Source organism: Salmo salar, chromosome 25 (assembly GCF_965601325.2).
Source record: "Salmo salar chromosome 25, fSalSal1, whole genome shotgun sequence".
Taxonomy (NCBI): Eukaryota; Metazoa; Chordata; class Actinopteri; order Salmoniformes; family Salmonidae; genus Salmo; species Salmo salar.
Window position 1 is genome coordinate 37,239,462 of NC_138315.1, and position 27,864 is coordinate 37,267,325.

Genomic DNA, 27,864 nt, shown 5'->3' on the forward strand with positions numbered 1-27,864 from the left:
ACACACTACGCCGTGAAGGACTGAAATCCTGCAGCGCCCGCAAGGTCCCCCTGCTCAAGAAAGCACATATACATGCCCGTCTGAAGTTTGCCAATGAACATCTGAATGATTCAGAGGACAACTGGGTGAAAGTGTTGTGGTCAGATGAGACCAAAATTGTGCTCTTTGGAATCAACTCAACTCGTCGTGTTTGGAGGAGGAGGAATGCTGCCTATGATCCCAAGAACACCATCCCCACCATCAAACATGGAGGTGGAAACATTATGCTTTGGGGGTGTTTTTCTGCTAAGGGGACAGGACAACTTCACCGCATCAAAGGGACGATGGATGGGGCCATGTACCGTCAAATCTTGGGTGAGAACCTCCTTCCCTCAGCCAGGGCATTGAAAATGGGTTGTGGATGGGTACTCCATCATGATAATGACCCAAAACACACGGCCAAGGCAAGAAAGGAGTGGCTCAAGAAGAAGCACATTAAGGTCCTGGAGTGGCCTAGCCAGTCTCCAGACCTTAATCCCATAGAAAATCTGTGGAGGGAGCTGAAGGTTCGAGTTGCCAAACATCAGCCTCGAAACCTTAATTACTTGGAGAAGATCTGCAAAGAGGAGTGGGACAAAATCCTCCTGAGATGTGGGCAAACCTGGTGGCCACCTACAAGAAATGTCTGACCTCTGTGATTGCCAACAAGGGTTTTGCCACCAAGTACTAAGTTAAGTATTTGACCCCTCTGCAAAACATATTTCCCTCATTAAAATGCAAATCAATTTATACAATTTTTGACATGCGTTTTTCTGGATTTTTTTGTTGTTATTCTGTCTCTCACTGTTCAAATAAACCTAAGACTGATCATTTCTTTGTCAGTGGGCAAACGTACAAAATCAGCAGGGGATCAAATACTTTTTTCCCTCACTGTATACATTCAAATTATGTTTCAGTCATCATGCGACCCTGACATTCCAAAAATACACAGTCCACATATGCCGCCATTTTGCGATGAAATAACTGCAAGTGGCGGTTGGATGAAGTTTCCCCTAGATGTTAATCAACCTCAAGTATTCCTACCCTATATTAAAAATTAGGATTGGGGGTAGTACGCCGATTCAACATCTGTGTGTTCGGCGAGGTTCTGCTGCCTCAATTCATTTGACATTCACTGGGGTAGGGGGCCGAATAAATAAAGAGTCCTACAACACACACACACACACACACACACACACACACACACACACACACACACACACACACACACACACACACACACACACACACACACACACACACACACACACACACACACACACACACACACACACAGGTCTGGACAGGGTCACTTGTTATATGTATGTAATAAAGGACACACATACAGCAGTAACAATGGAACATCATTGCCCTGCAGCAATTTGGCTACAACCCATCGTACCGAGTCTGAGTAATCACCAAATCATGTCCAAGGCCACTGCAACTTCCTGTGGGGCTCAATGGAGCAGAAAATTGGAAAAATAGATTAAGCCATCTGAGCCTTTGTCTCTATAGACTTACTTCCCCCCTTCCTTTGTACTGGCACCTGTCCTCTCTATTCCTCATCGCTCTCCTCCTCTTTTCCTCTCCTCATCTTTTCTCCTTTCCTCTCAAACCTGTCCACTCCATTCCTCATTACTCCTCCTCCTCTCATCTCTCTATTCTTCATCTCCCCCTCTACTTTCCCCCTTTCCCTATCATCAGTTTTGTTGGCTTCCTCCATCTCCCTCCTCATTTCCTCTCTTGTTATCTGCTCTCCTACTGCCCCTGAAGGAATGCATCTCCTCGTCGATGCTGTTAATGACCTGCGTGTCTTTTGTCCTCTAAATGAGAGATGCCAGCATGCACAGGCCAAAATTAGCATGGAAACACAAAGCCTATGCACCGAGATGACAGTCCCCTTCAATCAAACACACACCCACAGAGAGAAAAAAGACAGGAGGAGGAGGGAGAAAGGGAGAGAGGGATAGAGACAGAGAGAGATTTAGAGAGAGAGAGATGTAAGAGAAGAAAATGAAGGAATATCAAGAGCGGTGGCGGGAGGAGAGAACGGTAGAAAGAAATCACCTTTGACCTTTATCATTGATAGTATTGTTGTACACTCTTAGAATAAGGTGCTATGTAGAACCTAAAAGCGTTATTCGGCTGTCCCCAAAGGAGAACCCTTTGAAGAACTGTTGTTGGTTCCAGGTAGAACCTGTTTGGTTCTAACTAAAACCTTTTCGGGTTCCATGTAGAAACCTTTCCACAGAGGGTTCTAAGTGGAACCCAAAAGGGTTCTAGCTGGAACCAAAAAGGGTTTTACCTGGAACCAAAAAGGGTTATCCTATGGGGACAGCTGAAGAACTGTTTTCAAACCCTTTTTTCTAAGAGTGTATGTGTCATATTCTGTGACATTGTGAATGCCAGGGAGGGATTGGTTATGAGTCCTTGAGGAGAAGCCTTGGCAACGATGAGACAGAAATAAACCAAGTCATGCTGAGAACAAAACACAATGGGATGATATCATTATCGAACAATGATTGGGTTTTCGCCGTCATATCTATCATGACATGTTGCTACAAGGAGTCATCATGCTGGTTGAGTCACAGTCAAAGAGAGATTCTGGTTTGTTAAACAGCCAAACCCAGCTGTCTTTGAAAACTTTCTTCTATTCCGAAAACACTAAGTCTTTGTTCAAAATGATACACAAGTAACACTGAAATCAACACTTGTACTTAGAAGCCCTCTCCTCCACCTTTCCAACTCTTCTGCTGTTCTCAAATTAATTACCAATCAGCTCTGGGTGACGATAATCCATCGGATTTCTAACCTAATCAGGGCCTGGCTAATATGGCTATGCTGGGCCTTCCGAGTGGCGCAGTGGTCTAAGGCACTGCATCACAGTGGTTGAGGCATCACTACATACCCGGGTTCGTTCCCAGGCTGTGTCACAGCCGGCCGTGACCGGGAGACCCATGAGGCGGCGCACAATTGGCCCAGCGTCGTCTGGGTTAGTGGAGGGTTTGGCCGGCCAGGATGTCCTTGTCCCATTGCGCTCTAGCGACTCCTTGTGGTGGGCTGGGCACCTGCAAGCTGACCCCGGTCGCCAGTTGTACAGTGTTTCCTTCGACACATTGGTGCGGCTGGCTTCCGGGTTAAGTGAGCAGTGTGTTTTGGCAGGGCTGTGTTTCGGAGGATGCATGGCTCTCAACCTTCGCATCTCCCGAGTCCGTACGGGAGTTGCAGTGATGGGACAAGACTGTAACTACCAATTGTCTATTAAGAAATTGGGGAGAAAAAGGGGTAAAAGTACAAAAACATTTTTGATATTTAATAATATGGCTATCCTATAGAACAGGCACATAGAGAGTGACCAGCAGATCAATGTAATGAATACAGAAGCAAAACTCTATTGGCCAGTGGGGGTGTCCAGTGAAATGGACTGTTTCACTGGAGAATGGAGAATGAACTCAGGAGAATGAACTCAGTTATGGCTGTGTTGTTTCTATCCTTTGCCGCAGAGTCATGACAAGGAGTGGTGAGAAGCTGGGTTCCAAAATACGTCATCTGTAGTGCAGAGGTGAGCGGTCTATCAGCTTATCAGTTCATTACTTAATAACTACCTACTGGGCACAGACGTCAACGTCCAGTTTTGAGAGACGTCATGGAATTGTGGACTAATGTGAATTCAGTGTAGACTCAAGAAACACCAAGGCACGTTGTTTACTTTTTATTTAAGATTGAGTTCAAGTAAGATGATAATCGTGTTTGGTGATGACTTTGAGCATCTCTAAGTTTTCCTTTGTTTATACATTATCACATTGAACTTTTTTTAAACACAGTGGAAACAACATTTTGTTCCCAGTGGGAAACTTCTTTAGAAATTAACGACAGTTCAAAACAAAAAGTGAGAATACAACTGGGAACCCTGGCCTGGGCTAGATTAGCTAGAATCAAAGATAGATTATTCACTCTGATAAAACTGTGATGAAGCAAGAGGGATTAAGTTACATATCTGATCTTTAAGATCTATCAGACATGACAACTCCCCTGCTAAGATTAGGATGCAAGAACCCTTTGTTCTTTACTGCAGTGGTTAATGATGGCTTTATAGTTTTTCTGTGTTTTATTTATTTATATATTTTATTTCACCTTTATTTAACCAGGTAGGCTAGTTGAGAACAAGTTCTCATTTGCAACTGCGACCTGGCCAAGATAAAGCATAGCAATTCGACACATACAACAATACAGAGTTACACATGGAATAAACAAAACATACAGTCAATAATACAGTAGAACAAAAGAAAACAAAAAGTCTATATACAGTGAGTGCAAATGAGGTAAGTTAAGGCAATAAATAGGCCATGGTGGTGAAGTAATTCAAATATAGCAATTAAACACTGAAATGGTAGATGTGCAGAAGATGAACGTGCAAGTAGAGATACTGGGGTGCAAAGGAGCAAGATAAATAAATAAATACAGTATGGGGATGAGGTAGGTAGATAGATGGGCTGTTTACAGATGGGCTATGTAAGGGTGCAGTGATCTGTGAGCTGCTCTGACAGCTGGTGCTTAAAGCTAGTGAGGGAGATATGAGTCTCCAGCTTCAGAGATTTTTGCAGTTCGTTCCAGTCATTGGCAGCAGAGAACTGGAAGGAAAGACGACCAAAGGGGGAATTGGCTTTGGGGGTGACCAGTCAGATATACCTGCTGGAGCGTGTGCTTTACCTAGCAGAGACTTGTAGATAACCTGTAGCCAGTGGGTTTGGGGACGAGCATGAAGCGAGGGCCAACCAACGAGAGAGTACAGGTTGCAATGGTGGGTAGTATGTGGGGCTTTGGTGACAAAATGGATGGCATTGTGATAGACTGCATCCAGTTTGTTGAGTAGAGTGTTGGAGGCTATTTTATAGATGACATCACCAAAGTCGAGGATCGGTAGGATAGTCAGTTTTACGAGGGTATGTTTGGCAGCATGAGTGAAGGATGCTTTGTTGCGATATAGGAAGCCGATACTAGATTTAATTTTGGATTGGAGATGCTTAATGTGAGTCTGGAAGGAGAGTTTACAGTCTAACCAGACACCCAGGTATTTGTAGTTGTCCACGTATTCTAAGTCAGAGCCGTCCAGAGTAGTGATGCTGGATGGGCGAGCAGGTGCGGGCAGTGATCGATTGAATAGCATGCATTTAGTTTTACTTGCGTTTAAGAGCAGTTGGAGGCCACGGAAGGAGAGTTGTATGGCATTGAAGCTCGTCTGGAGGTTAGTTAACACAGTGTCCAAAGAGGGGCCAGAAGTTACAGAATGGTGTCGTCTGCGTAGAGGTCGATCAGAGAATCACCAGCAGCAAGAGCAACATCATTGATGTATACAGAGAAGAGAGTCGGCCCGAGAATTGAACCCTGTGGCACCACCATAGAGACTGCCAGAGGTCTGGACAACAGGCCCTCCGATTTGACACACTGAACTCTATCAGAGAAGTAGTTGGTAAACCAGGCGAGGCAATCATTTGAGAAACCAAGGCTGTCGAGTTTGCCAATAAGAATGTGGTGATTGACAGAGTCGAAAGCCTTGGCCAGGTCGATGAATACGGCTGCACAGTATTGTCTCTTATCGATGGCGGTTATGATGTCGTTTAGGACCTTGAGCGTGGCTGCGGTGCACCCATGACCAGCTCTGAAACCAGATTGCATAGCAGAGAAGGTACGGTGGGATTTGAAATGGTCGGTAATCTGTTTGTTAACTTGGCTTTCGAAGACCTTAGAAAGACAGGGTAGGATAGATATAGGTCTGTAGCAGTTTGGGACTAGAGTGTCACCCCCTTTGAAGCGGGGGATGACCGCGGCAGATTTCCAATCTTTGGGAATCTCAGACAATACGAAAGAGAGGTTGAACAGGCTAGTAATAGGGATTGCAACAATTTCAGCAGATAATTTTAGAAAGAGAGGGTCCAGATTGTCAAGCCCGGCTGATTTGTATGGGTCCAGATATTGCAGCTCTTTCAGAACATCAGCTATCTAGATTTGGGTGAAGGAGAAATGGTGGGGGCTTTGGCGGGTTGCTGTGGAGGGTGCCGGGCTGTTGACCGGGGTAGGGGTAGCCAGGTGGAAAGCATGGCCAGCCGTAGAGAAATGCTTATTGAAATTCTCAATTATAGTGGATTTATCGGTGGTAACAGTGTTTCCTAGCCTCAGAGCAGTGGGCAGCTGGGAGGAGGTGCTCTTATTCTCCATGGACTTTACAGTGTCCCAGAACTTTTTGGGTTAGTACTACAGGATGCAAACGTCTGTTTGAAAAAGCTAGCCTTAGCTTTTCTAACGGCCTGTGTATATTTGTTCCTAACTTCCCTGAAAAGTTCCATATCACGGGGGCTATTCGAGGCTAATGCAGAACGCCACAGGATGTTTTTGTGCTGGTCAAGGGCAGATAGGTCTGGAGTGAACCAAGGACTATATCTATTCCTAGTTCTACATTTTTTGAGTGGAGCATGCTTATTTAAGATGTTGAGGAAGGCACTTTTAAAGAGCCAGGCATCATCTACTGACGGGATGAGGTCAATGTCATTCCAGGATACCCCGGCCAGGATACCTGGCCGGGGTAGAAAGGCCTGCTCGCAGAAGTGTTTTAGGGAGCATTTGACAGTGATGAGGGGTGGTCGTTTGGTCGCAGACCCATTACGGATGCAGGCAATGAGGCAGTGATTGCTGAGATCTTGATTGAAAACAGCAGAGCTGTATTTGGAGGAGGAGTTAGTTAGGATGACATCTATGAGGGTGCCCGTGTTTACGGATTTGGGGTTGTACCTGGTAGGTTCATTGATAATTTGTGTGAGATTGAGGGCATCAAGCTTAGATTGTAGGATGGCCGGGGTGTTAAGCATGTCCCAGTTTAGGTCACCTTGTAGCACGAGCTCAGAAGATAGATGGGGGGCAATCAATTCACATATGGTATCGAGGGCACAGCTGGGGGCAGAGGTAGGTCTATAGCAAGCGGCAACAGTGAGAGACTTGTTTCTGGAAAGGTGAATTTTTAGAAGTAGAAGCTCGAATTGTTTGGGTACAGACTTGGATAGTAATACAGAACTCTGCAGGCTATCTTTGCAGTAGATAGCAACACCGCCCCCTTTGGCAGTTCTATCTTGGCCGAAAATGTTATAGTTAGCGATGGAGATTTCAGGGTTTTTGGTGGTTTTCCTAAGCCAGGATTCAGACACGGCTAAGACATCCGGGTTGGCAGAGTGTGCTAAAGCAGTGAGTAAAACAGAGTGTGCTAAAGCAGTGAGTAAAACAAACTTAGGGAGTAGGCTTCTAATGTTAACATGCATGAAACCAAGGCTTTTACAGTTACTGAAGTCAACAAATGAGAGCACCTGGGGAGTGGGTGTGGAGCTAGGCACTGCAGGACCTGGATTAACCTCCACATCACCAGAGGAACAGAGGAGAAGTAGGATAAGGGTACGGCTAAAGGCTATACGAACTGGCCATCTAGCACGTTCGGAACAGAGAGTAAAAGGAGCAGGTTTCTGGGCACGATAGCATAGATTCAAGGCATAGTGTACAGACAAAGGTAAGGTAGGATGTGAGTACATTGGAGGTAAACCTAGGCATTGAGTAATGATGAGAGAGATATAGTCTCTAGAGACATTTAAACCAGGTGATGTCATCGCATATGTGGGAGGTGGAACAACATGGTTGGTTAAGGCATATTGAGCAGGGCTAAAGGCTCTACAGTGAAATTAAACAGTGATCACTAAAATGGACGAGGCATATTGATATTAGAGAGAGGCATGCGTAGCCAAGTGAACATATGGGTCCAGTGAGTGGTTGGGCTGACTGGGGACACGGCGATTCAGACAGTTAGCAGGCCGATGCTAACAAGCTAACAGTTAGTAGGCCGGGGCTAAACAAGCAAGCAGTTGGCAGACCGGGGCTAGCAGTTAGCAGACGGGGGCAGGCAAGCTAGCAGTTAGCAGACCGGGGTGAGCAAGCTAGCAGTTAACAGACCGGGGGAATTAGTAGGGTTCAAAGTAGCTCTAGGTAGCTAGTAGGCTGCAGTTAGCAGAATGGGCCTTCAGCGGACGTCGCGCCTGATGGGCCTGTTGGAATCCTCGGGCAGATTATGTCGGTATTCCAGTCGTAGAGGATCGGTGGGGTTCCGTGCCCCGTACCGGCAGTAGAAGGGGTCCGGATATTGTAGCCCAGGAGTGGGCTTCGGTGGTAGCACAGGAGCCCTGGCCGGGCAAGCTTCAGGCTAATTGGTGCTTGCTCCGGGATGGAAACGCTAGCCAGGAGTAGCCAGGAGTAGTCACCCGGGATTGCGGTGAGCTAGTTACGAAGATCCAGATGAAAATGTTCAGAGTTTGCAGTTGGAATCCGGGGATATGGAGGGAATTTTTTAAAAATAATAATAGGTCCGTTATGCTCTGGTTTGAGTCACGTTGTTCAAACTGGCGAGAGCTTTCCGAGCTAAAGGCTAGCTGATGACCGCTAGCAATGGTTTGCTGAATGATAGCTGGTAGGTAGTTAGCTGCCTAGCTTCAGATCCGAAGTAAATAGAAATACTTTAGTTTTTTTTAAAACAGGTCCACGCCACATTGGGTGAGGCGGGTTGCAGGAGAGTATTTAGAAGTTGGGGTTTAGGAAAATATTTTTAAAATATATGTGAAGAAAAAGATGTCAAAATATATATACAAGGGACACGACAGGACAAACACAAAGACGTCTGACTGCTACGCCATCTTGGTGGAGCGCTTAGAACAGAACAGAGAGATGCTGTGCTGGATAAAGATGAGTCCATCCTATTAACCCAGATTCAGGAGTGCTGCGGTCTTACTGAGAACTGAAAGAGGCTGGAGACATAAACAGCCTCCTCCTCCTCCGGCAGAAAGCACCAGACTGAATATTTAATAGAACCCATTTCAGATTCACTGCTGCTTTTAAATGTACTTCCGCTTCTCAAAGACGAGGCTGGCTGCTGAATAACTGAGCAGGGCTGAGCCTGAGCAGGGAATCCCGTTGAGGTGTGTGTGTGTGTGTGTGTGTGTGTGTGTGTGTGTGTGTGTGTGTGTGTGTGTGTGTGTGTGTGTGTGTGTGTGTGTGTGTGTGTATGTGTGTGTGTGTGCGCGCGCGCGCATGCGCGTCTCCGTGATGTGTGTGCCATGTGTGTGTGAGATTAAAGAAATGTAGAGTTCAGCGGCATTCACCAGGTAATTACTAGACAGAAGACTCCCCTCTTCCATCCCTCTCTACACCCCTCCCTTCTTATCCCTTCCCCTGGGGTGGGCAGAAGGACCTTTGTGCCTTTATGCGGGATGGGCGGTGGTAGGGAGAGGGGGGGTAACAGGTAGAGGTGTACACATGGGGAGGGAGCTGAGAGAGGGATGCATGGCAGGGCAGTGCATCGTGATTGGCAATCTATTATCCAGTCCAGTCACTTGTCCTCTGCAATGTGTAGAAAATGACTTTTATCCCCCTGCTGCTGCAGCTTCTTCAAGGCTGTTTGGTTCAGTAGTTGGTCCTGCTGAAGCGGGGTTCTCCCTGATTGCCTTGCTGGCTGGCTGCAATTGAACGGAGACCGCCACAGTCTTCTGAGCCCACGACTCAGGGCTCCACACTTCATACCAAACGGCAGTGGAGTTGCAGCGTTGCGGTGTGCACACTTCAGAGGGGGAGCAGGGATCAAAGCCAGCGAGTGGGAGGGAGGGAAACCCAGCACGACACAAAAACACAGCACATCACAGGCACAACTATGCAGCATTTCCCCACCAGCGTGGTGTATTAATTGCAGTCCAACACAACATTACTCCAGAACATTCTAGAACAGTCTGGAACACTGTAGCACAGCTTTGAACACCACACACTGCACGGTTCAGCAAAGCACATGGCAGCAATTAAATTCAACGGAATTTAATTTGATGAGACTTTATCAATCCCTCATGGCATTGATAAGACTTAATTACCGTAATCATCTCATGTCTTTGTCAGGGCACAAGTTCACCCCACTCCCAGTTGCAAACAGAAAACCACATCATATGAAAGGCACAAACCTGGCCCAAGCACAGGCCCCAATCCAGGCTGACTGGCCAAGTAGCCACTGGCTGGAGGAGCCAAGGGAATAGTATCATAAGAGGTTTATGAGGCAGTCTCAGAACAAATACTGACAATACAGACAGAGACAGAGACACACACACACACACACACACACACATATACACCTAGAGCCACACACACACCTCCCTGTGTGTTGAATCCTACATTCCCTGGTCTCCTAGACAGCTCTGCAGAGGTTGATGTCTAATTCCCTGTGACTGGATTCTCTGATGGATGAGCTCTCTGCCTCCCCCTCTCCTGCCCTACCTCCCCCTCTCCTGCCTCCCCCTCTCCCTCTCCTGCATCCCCCTCCCCTGCTTTTATTCTCTCTTACACACACTAATCTCCCCCTCCTTCTCACCCTTCTCTCCTGTGTGTGACTTATCTAAGTGCTTGTTCGTGGTTAGAGGGACATTAGGCGGCCCTCATAAATGTTCTGCAGATGATTCATGGCTGGGGAAATAATGACTACAATACTACATTATAATGTGCTGGTCTTGTGCTGGAGACATATTTTTGATAATTGAATGTTTTTATGAAGTTTAAAATAGAGCTACAATAATTCTAAAACCAGATTATTCTAACCAATGTCACATGGGTATCTGAACAAACAATAGCACAGGAAAACTATTTGTCTTTTTGATGGGTCATTGATAATCTCCTTGGACACTTCTTCCATTTCTCTCCCATTCCTCTCCATCCTTTGTGATGAGCACGAGGCTTTCGCTTGACAAGCTTGCATTGCGCTGTCAAATTCGCTCTTGTTGGTTTTGAAAAATCCACTAGACTAGGCCCTACAAATGATCCAGTTGAATCTTTTCAATTAAAATGACCGTCACACTTGCCTGTGGCCATGTAACTTTGAAGCAATGTAAGTTTAAAACGTGCTATGTTAATATGAAACATTTTGATAGGTTCAGTTCATGCTATTGCTATTGCAAGACTGGTCCCTGCGGCTATAGCCTACTAATTACTAGGTTAGTAGGCCTACTTGCTCTCGAGAACCCAAGGCATTACATGTAATTAAGAAGACATTGTACCTTATCCTAAGGGTTCTCAGCTATAAGCACCACTTACCAGTGGGACCATTTGAACTACAATCCCTACGCTCTGTTTTAATGTTTAGAAACGTCAATAATCATCGCTTATGATGCGGTTTTCAAAACATATGGAATTATCTTTCATATCAGCGAGAAATCATCTTTCAAATGAAAAAGATACACTTACTGTAGCAGGTCAGATCCATACGGATGTGTCCCTCCAGCCGGCAAACTACACTTCCACTACACTTCCTCCCCTGTTATGCTTACACACAGGTGTTTGAGCACACTAGATAGCTAATTAGCACAGGTGGTCATCTCTGTTTTCTGTCTGTCTTCTATAAACAAGCGCTGTAACATGGAGATATGGCCGAGTGAGAACCCTAACCCTATAAAGGTGTGTAGTAATTTAATCTTTCTTTTTTTATTGTTATTTCTCGCTGGTATGAAAGATAATTCCATATGTTTCGAAAACTGTACCGCAAGCGTTAGCTCTTCACAAAACTAACCCGGCCAGAAGTATACTGTAGAATACTATACTACCCACTGTTGTATTGCTTGATCATGTAGTGCTTATTATAGAATTGTATAGTATACTGTATAATACTATATTACACACTGTAGTATCCCTTAATTGTGTAGTGCTAACTAAATACTACAGTATTATCTGCAAAAAAAACACTGTAGTAAATACTACAGTAATGTCCGCAAAAGCACTAGTGTTAGCAAAAACGCGACCGCTTTTTTCACTATAGTAATACTACAGTATTTAATTTGCATATACCCTCCCCATTCCCCTCCCCATAGCCCAATTTGTGCCACCCATGATTGAGAACCCTACTGTACATGGCAAGTATAGACCATAAATTGTGTTCCCTAAAGTGAAACTATCGTTTACACTCCAGTCTTACCTACTAGAGGTCTGCTCAGGAATGATTTATTCATCCCGCTTCCGCCTGCACCCTGAGCTTTTCATACCCACCCACCCACCCACCCACTGGCTTTCTGTCTAACTCCCACCCACAACTGCATTCCTGCAATTCTATTTTAGGCGTAAATGACCCAGCCCACTTGCCAGCAATGATCGCAGCAATTTTATGCCCTAAAGACCATATCAACATGTGCAAAAAATAACCTAACAAAAAGGTTAAATACTACACAAAAAGGTTAATACAACACAAATAGACACTTGCATCAGCCAATAGGCTAGACGTAGTCTGAAGAGAACAGAGTTGGAGAGACTTGCACTTTCTCTTGAGCTATGTTTTATACCCTTTTAGGGGTGGGACAATTTTCAGATGGAGACAAACATGGGTGATCAATATTTATTTCCAGGTGTAACAGTGTAGGTTCCGTCCCTCTCTTCACCCCAACCCGGGCTCGAACCAGGGACCCTTGCACACATCAACAACTGACACCCACCGAAGCATCGTTACCCATCGCGCCACAAAAGTCGGAAACCCTACTTCAAGTCTCAGAGCGAGTGACGTCACTGATTGAAATTCTATTAGCGCGCACCACCGCTAACTAACTAGCCATTTCACATCGGTTACACTTACCCCCCCTTTGACCTCCTCCTTTTCCTCTGCAACCAACGATCCGGGTCACGGCACCAATGTAACAGTGTAGGTTCCGTCCCTCTCTTCGCCCCAACCCGGGCTCGAACCAGGGACCCTTGCACACATCAACAACTGACACCCACCGAAGCATCGTTACCCATCGCGCCACAAAAGCCACGGCCCTTGCAACGCAAGGGGAAACCCTACTTCAAGTCTCAGAGCGAGTGACGTCACTGATTGAAATGCTATTAGCGCGCACCACCGCTAACTAACTAGCCATTTCACATCGGTTACATAGGCAATAGTCAACTATAATCTAATCATATTCAGGAAGTAAATTTACTTGGAACTATAACAGCCCCATCTTTCTCCGCCCATGCATAGGCTATAGCCTACTATTTTAGTTGAGACCACAGGTGCACCTGATCTCCACATCTGGCTACTGAACTTGAAGCAGCAAGAATGATGACAGTGGACACTTGCATTTTTTCTTGAGCTACGTTTTGCTTATTGGATATAGCCTACCTTTTAGGAGGACGATTTTCAGGCAGAGACATATAAATGGTTAACCAATATTTCAGTAGCGTAAAGTATTTAAGTAAAAAATACTTTTAAGTAATACTTAAGTAGTTTTTGGGTGTATCCGTACTATACTATTTATATTTATTAACTTTTACTTCACTGCATTTCTAAAGAAAATAATGTACTGTTTACTCTATACATTTTCCCTGACACCCAAAAGTACTCATTACTCATCATTTTGAATGCTTTGCAGGACAGGAAAATTGTCAAATTCACACACTTATCAAGAGAGGTTATCCCTACTGCCTCTGATCTGACTGACTCACCAAACACAAATGCTTCCTTTGTAAATGATGTGTTGAAGTGTGCCCCTGGCTATCTGAAAATTAAAAATTGTACTTTTTATTCCATACATTTTCCCAGACACCCAAAAGTACTCGTCACATTTTAAGAGGTTAGCAGGACAGGAAAACGGTCCAATTCCCACACTTGTCAAGAGAACATGCCAGGTCATCCCTACTGCCTCTGATCTGATGGACTCACTAAACACAAATGCTTCGTTTGTAAATTATGTCTGAGTGTTGGAGTGTGCCCCTGGCTATCTGTAAAATAAAATAAATAAGAACATTGTGCCGCCTGGTTTGCTTAATATGAGGAATTTGAAAGAATTTCTACTTTTACTTTTGACGCAGTATATTTTTTAAATTCAATTTACTTGTTATACTTAATTATATTTTAAACCAAATACTTTTAGACTTTTAGTCAAGTAGTATTTTACTGGGCGACTTTCACTTTTACTTGAGTCATTTTCTATGAAGGTTTCTTTAGTTTTACTCAAGTATGACACTTGGGTGCTTTTCCACCATAGCAATATGTCATGAAAAACAAATGGCTCGCTCACCATGGTAGCCTGTGAGCGCGATGCGCTTTTTCCTTGTCGACGATTAGCAACAACACCTCGACCCACGTTCGGTGAGCGCCCTCCACTTCATCCCAGTATGGATATTTATTCACACACACTGTAGCAAACTATATAGTCTAATCATATTTAAGTTAATTTCCTTAGAAAGATGATTGCCACGTGATTCTCCACCCATGCATAGGCAGCCTACTTTATTTCATTGAGACCAAACATAGAGTATACGCGCTCTTGGTCTCGCACACCCAACTAGAAGAGAGGAGGTAGGCTCCTTAAGCTCCTTAACTTGGAGCAGTGAATTCTGAGTGTGTGAATAATGCGACAGAGACGTGCTTTAAATACAATAGGCAGGCCTAAGCTAACGCATACAAAGCAGAAAGACGACCGTTTCCATTATACTGGGAAAAATGTGTAAATCTGTGGACATCGGAGGGTTGGAGTTAAGAACTGAATGAATGGTGGATTGGCCGCGGTGGGTGAGAATCCAGCACTTGAACAAATTGGAAATTAGGAATATATGTATAATTCTTTAACTACAGTTACCATAGATGTGAGCGAAATAGCTGTAAGTAGCAGTATAAATATTTTTATATATTAGTTTACTCCAATTAGGGTAGGGGTGGTGGGTGGTAGGTTGGTGGGGGGGGGGGGGGAGGGGGGGGGGGGGCAATCCTGCGGGAATGCTGCCCTCTACTACCTACCTACAGGTTTCTTCAAAACACTACAGTAAATACTACAGTATACCACCAATGAATGCCAAAACACTACAGTAAATACTACAGTATAACACCAATGAATGCCAAAACACCACAGTAAATACTACAGTATACCACCAATGAATGCCAAAACACTACAGTAAACACCACAGGGCGACAGGTAGCCTAGCGTTTAGCGTGTTTGGCCAGTAACTGAAAGGTTGCTGGATAGAATACCCGATGACCAAGGCACTTAAACCTTTTACAGCACATTTTACTGCACCAAAAAAATAACAAAAATACTACAGTAGCCTTTCGGAGTCCCTAACCACTGGATGGTCCGGTTTTCAGGGGAAATGGAAAGAGCAACTTCAGCTTTTGGACGTTAACAAGGCAACACTCCATCTTAACTCGTCCACATTTTCCTGTATTGGTTGAACAGTGCAGAAGAGAACCTCTCCCGGCAGTATTTTTCTTCTTGTCAAGACAAGTATGTAGGAGTTCTAGTTTCAGACATTTATTTTACACCTGTTACGTTAGGTTAATACTACAGTAAAAAAAAAAGTAAAAAAAAACACTAGGCTACAGTGAATACTATAGAATATAAATATAGTAATACTACAGTATTTTTACCATAGTATACTATAGTATTTTTCACGTGGGTGGAGAGCACAAAAAAACCATTTTGCTGCATTGCACCTGTCCAAACAAACATTTGTAGGCGAATGTAGGTTAGTTGAGACCTCACCTGAACTGAAACGTTTAATTTTATAATGACTATATTATTAAATGAATTTTCCATCATAGAAATATTTTGAATGTTTGTAACAAGTTACAGTATGAAATCAATGAATATAGTCTAACCGCAATTAGTAGCAAAAACTGCTTGTAGTTTAGGCTATCCTATGAGTTTTAACCATTCTAATAATGATATCGCGTTGGGAATGGCTGTGGTCTTTGTCGTTTGTTACGTCTTCGTCGGGAACCCCCTTGTCATATTCATTATGGGACACCGCAGTGCATGTTTCACACAACCACCATCAGAAAATTACAACGTTTCTGTAAGGATTGCAACAGAAACCCCCTCTTACCTGAGAATTGCACTACAGCAAGTGGTGGCTTGGTGTGTCGTGAGAGTGGCTGGTGGTGGAGCCTGTGCAGTCAGTCCGTCTCTGTGGCGTGTGATCACAGCTGTGGTATCAACAGCCCCGCTCCGTGCAGCAGCCCGGTGCTCCGGTGTGTAGGGGGCGTGGTCACCGTTTCGGGGAGCTAGCTGGGGCAGCTTCTCTGCTGTCTGCTGAACCCTATTTAGGATGTTATTTATCCAGTGGCAATGTACCGTGATATTCAATATCCTAATCATATCCAATTGACTGAATAAGTCATACGGCAGTATCACCTTATTTGTTCAGATGTCTCTCCCTCTCTCCCCCTCTCGTTCTGTGTGTCTATGTGTGTCTTTCCCCTCTTTTTCTCCGTGTGTGTGCCCACGTGTATTTCTTTGCGCCAGTGTGTGTGTGTGTGTGTTAAAAACGTGAGATAGAAGTGTTCCAGATCTAGGTTCAGATTGTGGTATAGTACCATACTTCTGCCCTTAGCTGGTACGAGATAGAATTATAGCGTTACAATTATATAATCACAATTATAGAATTACACAGAACACTGAATTATAGGATTTCTTTTTGTGAACAATTGTTTTCTTTAGACCAATTTAAAAAATATAAAAATATATATAAAATGCCTCCTTTTAAAAAAATAGGCAAGTCAGTTAAAAACATATTCTAATTTACAATGACGGCCTAGGAACAGCGGGTTAACTGCCTTGTTCAGGGGCAGAACGACATTTTTCCCCTTGGCAGCTCGGGGATTCGATCTAGCTACTTTTCGGTTACTAGTCCAAAGCTCTAACCACTAGGCTACTAGAATACAAACGCACCCCTGGCGGCCCAACACCATCCCCAACCTCGGTCAACAACACAATATAAAACACAAACACATACAAATCAAATAATAACAATAAACAAACATTACAATCAAATAAAAAAGTACATACAACATTGTTTACCACTATATCACCACCAATGATTTATAGGATCTCTGTGGATAAAATAGTTATTGATCCTTTATCATAGCCTAGTTATGATCCACTATCGTTAATTTCCTATCGTTAATTTCCAGAAAATCTCGAATACCTCTCACCGCCAGGTGGCAGTCAATATAATCTACTACTCTCACTTGCAGTCGTTGTGGGTGTGTCTTGCCTCACTTTCTTTGATTATCTCAATCTCGGTGACAGCTAATCAGAAAGAACAACAGAGTCGGTGAAGAACCTTGTCGAAAGAGGAGAATTTTGCTTTTAAAGCAATGGAGGAGTACAATTCCGGAGAGGAGGTAGATTGTGTATTAAGCTAGATACATATGTATTATTTCAGACTTTGACACTGATTTCAAACGGCCGAGTTAGCTAGATGAATGGTCAGCTAGCTAGCTAATGTTAGCATGCATTGCGGGTGCTGGCTTTAAAAACGAATCTGACGAGTACATGAGTATTTAAGTAGTCAAATGAAACTGACAAGATAATTTACACCTTGCAAACATTTGTAATGCAAATGTTGTCATATTATTGCATGTGGGGAATTTGTAAGTTTAGCAGCTAGCTGGGTGTGGTCAAATCAATCAGACTGGGCTGGGCAGGACTTGATTAGTAACGCGCTAGCATCTATCAACATTCAGCATAGGCATCTCTACAGTATTATGCAGGTGAAGCCTTCGGCTGTCCCCATAGGGTTTTACATGGAACCCAAAATTGTTCTCATGTGGACAGACGAAGAGCCGTTTTAAGTTCTAGATAGTACCTTTTTTTTCTAAGAGTTTAAATACGTAACGTTGAATCTACTTAGCTATAAATCTTCCAGTAGTAGCAGGCTGCAATTCACATTTTCTCTGTGCAAGTTATTCTGAAGATCCTATCAACAGTTAGCTATGAGTTTATTGCAGCAGTCCTTCCTCCCGGGGCTTGCCTGAAGGCATTTGATATCCAGTCTTGACAGCTATAGTGTCGACTAAGTTCTCACAGAGTGGACTGTCTGTCTGTGTACCCTCATTTGTTGCGCAAGCAGCCAGGAAAAACTAGGTCACCTCCTTTTGTGTGAATGAATGCCCAACACTCAACAGCACAAGCTTTTTGTTTTAAGTTGTATCATAACAAAGTAATCCACGCTTTATGTTAATGTTTTTCATAATTACTCTTTTTATATATTTTTTTATATCGTTTGGAATCACAGGTGTCCTTCAATGCAGATGAGGCCAGTGTCTCAGTTAAAGAGGTAAAGGGATATTTGAAACATGTTTGTCAGCAGTCTTATTTCTTGGATGGCAAAGATGATCAAAAACACTGATTATCCCTTCATAGATGCTTGACTGTATTGTCTTCCTTGCTGACTGTTTGGTGTCTGTGTCTCAGTGTATCGAAGGCATCATTGGAGGACTAGACTACAATCAGAACAAAGTGAACCAGTGGACTGCCAGCATCGTGGAGCACTCTCTCACCCAACTGGTCAAGCAAGGGAGACCATTCAAGTTCATAGGTATGATTGTAAGGATGTTATAACACAAGGAAGCTATGGTATTATGAGAGTCACTCAACAATTAGTCACATCGAAGTGGTGAGAAAACGTACCGTACCAGTCAAAAGTTTGGACACCTACTCATTCCATGGTTTTTCTTTATTTTTACTATTTTCTACGTTGTAGAATAATAGTGAAGACATCAAAACTATGAAATAACACATGGAATCATGTAGTAACCAAAAAAAGTGTTTAACAAATCAAAATATTTTATATTTAAGATTCTTCAAAGTAGCCACCCTTTGCCTTGACAGCTTTGCACACTCTTGACATTCTCTCAACCAGCTTTGAGGTAGTCAATTGGAATGCATTTCAATTAACAGGTGTGCCTTGTTAAGTTAACTTCTCTGGGGTATGTGGGACGCCTGCGGGACACACTATTCAACAGCCAGTGAAATAGCAGGGCGGCAAATTCAGAACAACAATCTCATAATTCAAATTTGTCAAACATACAACTATTATATCCCATTTTAAAGATACACTTCTCGTTAATCCAACCACATTGTCTGATTTCAAAAAGGCTTTACGGCGAAAGCATAACATGAAATTATGTTAGGACAGCGCCTAGACAAGAAAAACCACACAGCCATTTTCCAAGCAAGGCGAGGCATCACAAAAAACAGAAATACAGCTAAAATTAATCACTAACCTTTGATCTTCATCAGATGGCACTCATAGGACTTCATGTTACACAATACATGTATGTTTTGCTCGATAAAGTTCATATTTATATCCAAAAAACCCATTTTTACATTGGCGTGTAATGTTTAGAAATGTTTTGCCTCCCAAAACTTCCGGTGAATGAGCACATCAATTTACAGAAATACTCATCATAAACGTTGATAGAATATTCAACTGTTATTCAAAGAATTATAGATATACTTCTCCTTAATGCAACCACTGTGTCAGATTTCAAAAAGATTTATGGCGAAAGCAAATTTTGCAATCTGAGTACAGCGCTCAGATATCAAAACAAGCCATACAGATACCCGCCATTTTGGAGTCAACAGAAATGACAAAAATTACATTATAAATATTCACTTACCTTTGATCTTCATCGGAATGCACTCCCAGGAATCCCAGTTCCAGAATAAATGTTCGTTTTGTTCGATAAAGTTCATCTTTATGTCCAAATACCTCCATTTTGTTCGCGTTAGGTTCACTATTCCAAATGCAAGGCACGCGCTTACTAAGTCCAGACAAAAAGTAAAAAAAGTTATACAACAGTTTGTAGAAACATGTCAAACGATGTATAGAATCAATCTTTAGGATGTTTTTATCATAAATCTTCCATAATATTCCAACCGGATGATTCCTTTGTCTTCAAAAAAGGAAATGAACACAGCTAACTCTCACCTGAGTGCGCGCGATTGAGCTCATGTCATTTTCTCAGTCATCTGATTCCAATGGCTCTTATTCTCTCCCCAGTCACAGTAGAAGCATGAAACAAGGTTCTAAAGACTGTTGACATCTGGTGGAAGCCTTAGGAAGTGCAAAATGACCCCATTGACACTGTATACTGGATAGGGAATCACTTGAAAAACTACAAACCTCAGATTTCCACACTTCCTGGTTGGATTTTTTGTCAGGTTTTTGCCTGCCATATGAGTTCTGTTATACTCACAGACATCATTCAAACAGTTTTAGAAACGTCAGTGTTTTTCTATCCGAATCTACTAATAATATGCATATCCTACCTTCTGGGCCTAAGAAGCAGGCAGTTTACTACGGGCACGCTTTTCATCCGGATGTCAAAATACTGCCCCCTACCCCGATGAAGTTAATTTGTGGAATTTCTTTCCTTCTTAATGCGTTTGAACCAGTCAGTTGTGTTGTGACATGGTAGGGGTCATATACAGAAGATAGTCCTATTTGTTAAAAGACCAAGTCCATATTATGGCAAGAACAGCTCAAACAAGCAAAGAGAAACGACAGTCCATCATTACTTTAAGACATGAAGGTCAGTCAATCTGGAAAACTATGAAAGTTTCTTCAAGTGCAGTTGCAAAAACTAACAAGTGCTATGATGAAACTGGCTCTCATGAAGACCGCCACAGGAAAGGAAGACCCAGAGTTACCTCTGCTGCAGAGGATAAGTTCACTAGAGTTAACTGCACCTCAGGTTGCAGCTCAAATAAATGCTTCACAGAGTTCAAGTAACAGACACATCTCAACATCAACTGTTCAGAGGAGACTGTGTGAATCAGGCTTCATAGTCAAATTGCTGCAAAGAAACCACTACTAAAGGACAACAATAATAATAAGAGACTTGCTTAGGCCAAGAAACATGAGCATTGGACATTAGATCAGTGGAAATCTGTCCTTTGCTCTGATGAGTCCAAATTTGAGGTTTTTGGTTCCAACCGCCGTGTCTTTGTGAGATGCAGAGTAGGTGAACGGATGATCTCTGCATGTGTGGTTCCCACCGTGGAGCATGGAGGAGGAGTTGTGATGTTGTGCGGGTGCTTTGCTGGTGACACAGTCTGTGATTTATTTAGAATTGAAGGCACAATTAACTAGCATGGCTACCACATCATTATGCAGCAATACGCCATCCATCTGGTTTGGGCTCAGTGGGACTATCATTTGTTTTTCAACAGGACAATGACCCAAAACACACCTCCAGGCTGTGTAAGGGCCATTTGACCAGAGCGCTGAATCATATGACCTGGCCTCCACAATGACCTGACTTCAACCAAATTGAGATGGTTTGGGATGAGTCGGACAGCAGAGGGAAGGAAAAGCATCCAACAAGTGCTCAGCATATGTGGGAACTCCTTCAAGACTGTTGGAAAAGCATTCCTCATGAAGCTGGTTGAGAGAATGCCAAGAGTGTGCAAAGCTGTCATCAAGGCAAAGGGTGGTTACTTTGAAGATTTTCAAATATAAAATATGTTTGATTTGTTGAACACTTTTTTTTGGATTCTACATGATTCCATATGTGTTATTTCATAGTTTGAATGTCTTCACTATTTTTCTATAATGTAGAAAATAAGAAAAATCCTTGAATGAGCAGGTGTGTCCGAACTTTTGACTGGTACTGTAGATGCAGTAAAAGTTGAAGTTGTTGGTATCCCTTAGAACAGTGGTCACCAACCAGCTGAGTGAGCATACATTTAAATAATTTGCTTTTATTTTACTGGGCTGATGGTGCCTGCATCTGATGGTCCCTGCATCTGATGGTCAGTCTCAGAGGAGGGAGAGAGCAGCAGACTGAGGGTTCGTTTCTCAACATCCCTCCGCTCTTCCTTTCCTCCACTGACACTGACCAAAAAGGGACACCGTCTTCCAGCTGATGGGGAAACTCGAATCGCGCCGCATTATTTCTGCCTCATGCACAAATTCAAGTTGTTACTTCTATGAACAGAGAAAGTGAAATATTCCTTTATTAAAAAAGACCCAAGCCGCTAATATTAACAACAACGCAAGCCTACCGATGCACTTTCCTACTCATTCATTACTACTGCAGGGATTGTTGTAGCGCTGAGTGGAAATAGGAAGTATGTGCATTTTATGGGTTGTAAAAGTGTTGAATACAAAGTGTTGACAGTACTGAATAAGAACTTAAACATGAAGTCAGTCATAAAAACAGCAGCTCTGCTCTATTCGTTGACAGTTTCTCTCTAGTCATGGTTTTAAACGTTTTAAAATCTCAGTATCAATTTTGCCGTAGCTTTCTTTATCCCTGCTACGTTACTGCAGACTCGGTCATCTGAGCAATCTGATTGGCCAGCGGTGACAGTGCACTTGATTTCCTCTCCAGGCCCACCGGGAAGACAGTTTGTACCTTCAGTCACATGAAATGGCAACAGTTTGCCTACCCGGCGCACAGGACAGCTGAATTGGCTGCACCTACCACCAACAGCCCGAGGCTAATAAATAAAGAAATAGGAACACAAGGCTTTATCATTGGGTTTTTTACAGAAATGTTTGGTGATCGACTAGAAATGCCTTGGAGATCGACAAGTCGGTGACCACTGCCTTAGAAGAAGGCTACTCTACTTCGCCCTTAACAAGCTGGATGATGGGCCCTTCGTGTGCTCCCGGTCACAAAGTGCTGTATGATAGAGGTATAATATCTATGATAGCCTTTGTGACCAGAAGCAAAGCCCTGTGCATGACAGAAAGCTTACAGCAGGAAATGTATCTTCAACATTGTCTTGTGTTCCAGTGAACTGTGCCATCATGCAGAAGAGTGGTGCTGGTCTCCACACGGCTAACTCCTGCTACTGGGACACTGCTACTGATGGTGAGAGAGAGGAAACCCCCACGCATACTGTACTAACCTTTGAACAGGCATTTGCTTTTGTTGTGCTAATGAACAGTGTATTACGTTTTGGCTCATTCAGAAGGGTGCAACAAAGTATAGCCCGACCGATATTGACCTTTTAGCGCTGTATCGGTATCGGCGATAATTCCACCGATAACTTCTATTTAATAAATAGAATGGGGGGAAAAAAAGGCAATCTCATGCTTATCTGAACATTCTGTTTCATTTAAGGCTGTCCCCGACTACAAAAAATCTTGGTCGACCAAGTCTGTTCTTTTGACCAATCGATTGGTTGAAATTTTAAAACGTGTATTTTTCCATATATAGACACATCCTATGTTTTAATCAAATCCGCTATATGCACTGTGCATGTCTGATGCTTTAAGCGAACTGTTTGATTAAATAATTAAGACACACATATGACTAGGGAGTCTGACCGCAATTGATTTGATTGTGCCGCCTGGTTCAGATTTGCTGCGTTTTGTTAAAAAAACAAAAAACTGAGTGACTGTGACTAGCACCGATTGTCTCTCTCTCCTCCCTGCTGCAGCGACCACCACAGAACATCAGTGTGTATAGTGCTGTCTGTCTCTCTCTCCTCCCTGCTGCAGCGACCACCACAGAACATCAGTGTGTATAGTGCTGTCTGTCTCTCTCTCCTCCCTGCTGCAGCGACCACCACAGAACATCAGTGTGTATAGTGCTGTCTGTCTCTCTCTCCTCCCTGCTGCAGCGACCACCACAGAACATCAGTGTGTATAGTGCTGTCTGTCTCTCTCTCCTCCCTGCTGCAGCGACCACCACAGAACATCAGTGTGTATAGTGCTGTCTGTCTCTCTCTCCTCCCTGCTGCAGCGACCACCACAGAACATCAGTGTGTATAGTGCTGTCTGTCTCTCTCTCCTCCCTGCTGCAGCGACCACCACAGAACATCAGTGTGTATAGTGCTGTCTGTCTCTCTCTCCTCCCTGCTGCAGCGACCACCACAGAACATCAGTGTGTATAGTGCTGTCTGTCTCTCTCTCCTCCCTGCTGCAGCGACCACCACAGAACATCAGTGTGTATAGTGCTGTCTGTCTCTCTCTCCTCCCTGCTGCAGCGACCACCACAGAACATCAGTGTGTATAGTGCTGTCTGTCTCTCTCTCCTCCCTGCTGCAGCGACCACCACAGAACATCAGTGTGTATAGTGCTGTCTGTCTCTCTCTCCTCCCTGCTGCAGCGACCACCACAGAACATCAGTGTGTATAGTGCTGTCTGTCTCTCTCTCCTCCCTGCTGCAGCGACCACCACAGAACATCAGTGTGTATAGTGCTGTCTGTCTCTCTCTCCTCCCTGCTGCAGCGACCACCACAGAACATCAGTGTGTATAGTGCTGTCTGTCTCTCTCTCCTCCCTGCTGCAGCGACCACCACAGAACATCAGTGTGTATAGTGCTGTCTGTCTCTCTCTCCTCCCTGCTGCAGCGACCACCACAGAACATCAGTGTGTATAGTGCTGTCTGTCTCTCTCTCCTCCCTGCTGCAGCGACCACCACAGAACATCAGTGTGTATAGTGCTGTCTGTCTCTCTCTCCTCCCTGCTGCAGCGACCACCACAGAACATCAGTGTGTATAGTGCTGTCTGTCTCTCTCTCCTCCCTGCTGCAGCGACCACCACAGAACATCAGTGTGTATAGTGCTGTCTGTCTCTCTCTCCTCCCTGCTGCAGCGACCACCACAGAACATCAGTGTGTATAGTGCTGTCTGTCTCTCTCTCCTCCCTGCTGCAGCGACCACCACAGAACATCAGTGTGTATAGTGCTGTCTGTCTCTCTCTCCTCCCTGCTGCAGCGACCACCACAGAACATCAGTGTGTATAGTGCTGTCTGTCTCTCTCTCCTCCCTGCTGCAGCGACCACCACAGAACATCAGTGTGTGCAGCGCTGTCCGTGTTGCTGAAGCCGCAACATAATTAGACATTTGACTGAAAAGTGATGTTGACGAAATCCCTGATTTGTTTGGTCAAAACATTCCCTATTTCCTCAATATTGGAACGTTTTTTTGTAAAGCCTTTATTACAACAGTCTCATTCATCCGTGAAATGGAACGGTTTAGGCCTATTCATTCTAATTAGTCATTGGTCGCATTTCACATGTGTGTCGACATGAACAAATAAATGATTGATTAGCCTATATAACTATTGAAATACAGACCTAAGTAAGTTATGGTATTAAGACTAAACAGGATGCGCTCTTAGGTCTACAGCTTGATGGTTATACAAGGATACTATACTCAGACCACTAATGATAATGACATTACTTATTATAATAGCAATAAACAGATCAAGGAAAAAGGAGAGTTATTTTTATTATAAATATTTCTGACAATTTGGAACAGTGTAAACAACACCAAATGTATGATAAATAATACCAGAAAGGCTGGTCTAACGAGAGGGGAAAAGTGTAAAGCCTTTATTACAGCATAGCAAAGATGAAAAATAGCAGAATTTGTGAAGTTGTTGCGTGAGGCTTGGTTCTCGTGGAATCAACCAACCAAACACTCAAACAGGCAACGGAAGCAGAATCTTTCTTATTTCTGTAGATATACAGTACCAGTCAAAAGTTTGGACACACCTACTCATTCCAGGGTTTTTACTACTTTCTGACCTCAAACCCAATTGAGATGGTTTTGGATGAGTTGGACCGCAGAGTGAAGGAAAAGTGGCCAACAAGTGCTCAGCATATGTGGGAACTCCTTCAATACTGTTGGAAAAGCATTCCTCATTAAGCTGGTTGAGAGAATGCCAAGAGTGTGCAAAGCTGTCAAGGCAAAGGGTGGCTACTTTGAAGAATCTCAAATGTAAAATATATTCTGATTTCTGTAACACTTTTTTGGTTACTACATGATTCCACATGTTATTTCATAGTTTTGATGTCTTCACTATTATTCTGCAATGTAGAAAATAGTAAAAATAAAAACCTTTGAATGAGTAGGTGGGTCCAAACTTTTGACTGGTTCTCTATAAAGATTTATAAAGCCAGTCACATGTAACAGTTAGGCATTTGTTATAAAATATTCACATTTTTATTTGTGTTGTACCATTGTTACATAATTTCATATGGTTATATTTCAATAGCACGTCTTAGACTGATGGAGTGTGCCATCCCACCGGCCTCCACAATGGATCAGTCCACTCAGACAGGAGCCAATCTGTCTTGTACATCATGATTACGAATTTCTTTTATTGCTATTGCTCGACTAAATAAATCTCGGTCGTCCAACAGCCTATCGACCAGTCGACTAAATGGGGTCAGCCCTAGTTTCATTATTGTCACAATGTAGGAAATCAATATTTGAAGCATATTTCTTGGACAATTGCTCTTTGGGATGGCAATTTATGAGAACTCAGTGTGGAAAAATGACCCTTTTTCATTTTCCCGCTGTAAAATAGTATGTCGGCAGATATATTGGTACATTTTGTCCCCCCAATTGTTATTGGACCCTCCAAAAAAACCATTGGTCGGGCTCTAATAGAAAAGTATTGTACTGGACCTACATGATTCCCTGTGATTTTCTGGAAACAGGAATCTGGTCAATTTCTGTTTCTATCTGCGTATGTTTTGAAATGTTGCTCTCCACAGAAGAAGCCACATGTTGGAATGTATTTGTGTCCATATTGGTTCTGATGTTGTGTTCACTCTGATTGGTTGAGATCTAGTGGGTTGACCTGATTGGTCTTTGTGGTGTCCTCCCACAGGAAGCTGCACGGTCAGGTGGGAGAACCGCACAATGTACTGTGTGGTGAGTGTTTTCGCCGTGGCCTTGACCTGTTAACATGGGCCCTTCCCACGCCCCCCCCCCCCCCCCCCCGAACACAACCTGGCATGCACCAGCACCACCAAGCCTTGAAGATCCAATGCTGATTACCCATGAAAGTAAATGTCTGTTGTACAACATCTTTCAACCCCACACTCACAAACTTTGACCACTCCCAATGGGAACCATAGGATGGGAATTCAGTGATGTTGCTGTAAGTGGTGGATGCATAGTGTTGTCTGTGTGTAAATCTAAATAGACCAGTAGTTCTAGAGATATGCTCAGCATGAACTTAGAAAATGAAACTAACCACACTGGTAAAGATTCTTCGTTGAATAATTACAGAACATCATCAACTATGCTATACATGTGGAATAATAGTATTAACTAAATCAATGCATCCCATTTACATTTTCAATAGTGTGTCGTAGTTGAACCACTATAAAAAATAAATAATAATTGGAGTCTCAAAGCAGAGAGGTCAGGTTTAATACATTCCTAACAGAGTGCAGAGACAGACATTGGCGGTTCCGTTGGAGCATTGTTGGTTTATGATGGTGTACTTTCTTTTTAAAAATGTGTATTATATTTATTCTAAGACCATTCCCTCTAGATTGTTGAAGTTGTAGCTCTCCTGCATGTTGTATCACATTTACCTCACTAGCCCTTATATCATTTGTGATATTAAATCGACTGAAAATGCTCATGACACTACAAGTATGACTTGTGACTGACCGTGTTTGTCCATTGACCTTTGTCATTAAATGTATTATTTAACTATCGTCACATGATTTCCTGGTGTTTAATTGAGATGTCTCACCAGTAAGGCAGTGTGACAGAATAGCTAGTGAGGTTTAGGATGGGGTGAAACAAGTGCAACTGCTGGTTTCTTACCTTACACACATTCCTGTACATAAGGGGGTTGAGGTAGTTATGTTAGAATTATCTTTTGTTACAAATGATCTATTTGCTGCATTGTTGTACTAATCAATTCTATGTACCAGATGGGATTTTAAAATAAGATCAAGAGGAATTAGGATGCTTACTAATCACAGATGTTTAAAACGAGCGCTGCAAATCTTCTTTAAGCCTTTAATGTCTAAACATACAGACTCACCTCATCTATTAAAACTCACATGACTAGCTTGTCTCAGAGTTTATTCATTTTTCATTAAGGCAAATGAGCATGAAAAGAGGTCAACACATGAGAATCTGTCTGTATACAGCTCTGATGAAGCAAGGCTATACCGAGTCTGTGTACAGCTCTATCCCGAGTCTGTGTACAGGTCTGATGAAACAAGGCTATCCTGAGCCTGATGATGAGTCTGCCTGTACAGCTCTGATGAAG

General features: G+C 43.2%; 2 protein-coding genes across 6 annotated transcripts in view; one reads left to right on the forward strand and one right to left on the reverse strand.

Annotated features, from left to right (window-relative positions):
- Window positions 1-16,289, reverse strand: part of sytl5 (synaptotagmin-like 5) — a 93,866-nt gene extending 77,577 nt beyond the window's left edge. Inside the window, exon 1 of one of the 4 annotated variants that reach the window (XM_014174206.3) lies at window positions 15,916-16,289. The gene's annotated coding sequence lies outside the window, so the exon portion shown is untranslated. Of the gene's footprint in view, window positions 1-14,111; window positions 14,406-15,915 lie in introns of those variants that run through there. The other 3 variants (XM_014174204.3, XM_014174207.3, XM_014174205.3) reach the window with 3 other exon arrangements.
- A 782-nt stretch (window positions 16,290-17,071) lies between these two features.
- LOC106586680 (dynein light chain Tctex-type 3) lies at window positions 17,072-27,659 on the forward strand. Of its 2 annotated transcripts, XM_014174208.3 has the most exons (5): window positions 17,072-17,215; window positions 18,109-18,150; window positions 18,288-18,411; window positions 22,622-22,699; window positions 26,458-27,659. In XM_014174208.3, exons 1-5 carry the CDS (start codon window positions 17,189-17,191, stop codon window positions 26,532-26,534), a joined length of 348 nt encoding a protein of 115 aa, XP_014029683.1. In that variant the 5' UTR covers window positions 17,072-17,188; the 3' UTR covers window positions 26,535-27,659. The 2 variants fall into 2 exon arrangements, with proteins under 2 accessions (XP_014029683.1, XP_014029684.1); XM_014174209.3 differs by lacking the exon at window positions 18,109-18,150 and having other exon boundaries at window positions 17,074-17,215.
- The last annotated feature ends 205 nt before the right edge of the window (window positions 27,660-27,864 follow it).

Excerpts from the sequence above, each read along its gene's own strand:
- LOC106586680 (XM_014174208.3), top strand. The coding sequence starts at position 17,189 with ATGGAGGAGTACAATTCCGGAGAGGAG. Across the intron at positions 18,412-22,621 it reads GAGACCATTCAAGTTCATAG|TGAACTGTGCCATCATGCAG; the intron begins GTATGATTGTAA and ends CTTGTGTTCCAG. Across the intron at positions 22,700-26,457 it reads CTGGGACACTGCTACTGATG|GAAGCTGCACGGTCAGGTGG; the intron begins GTGAGAGAGAGG and ends GTCCTCCCACAG.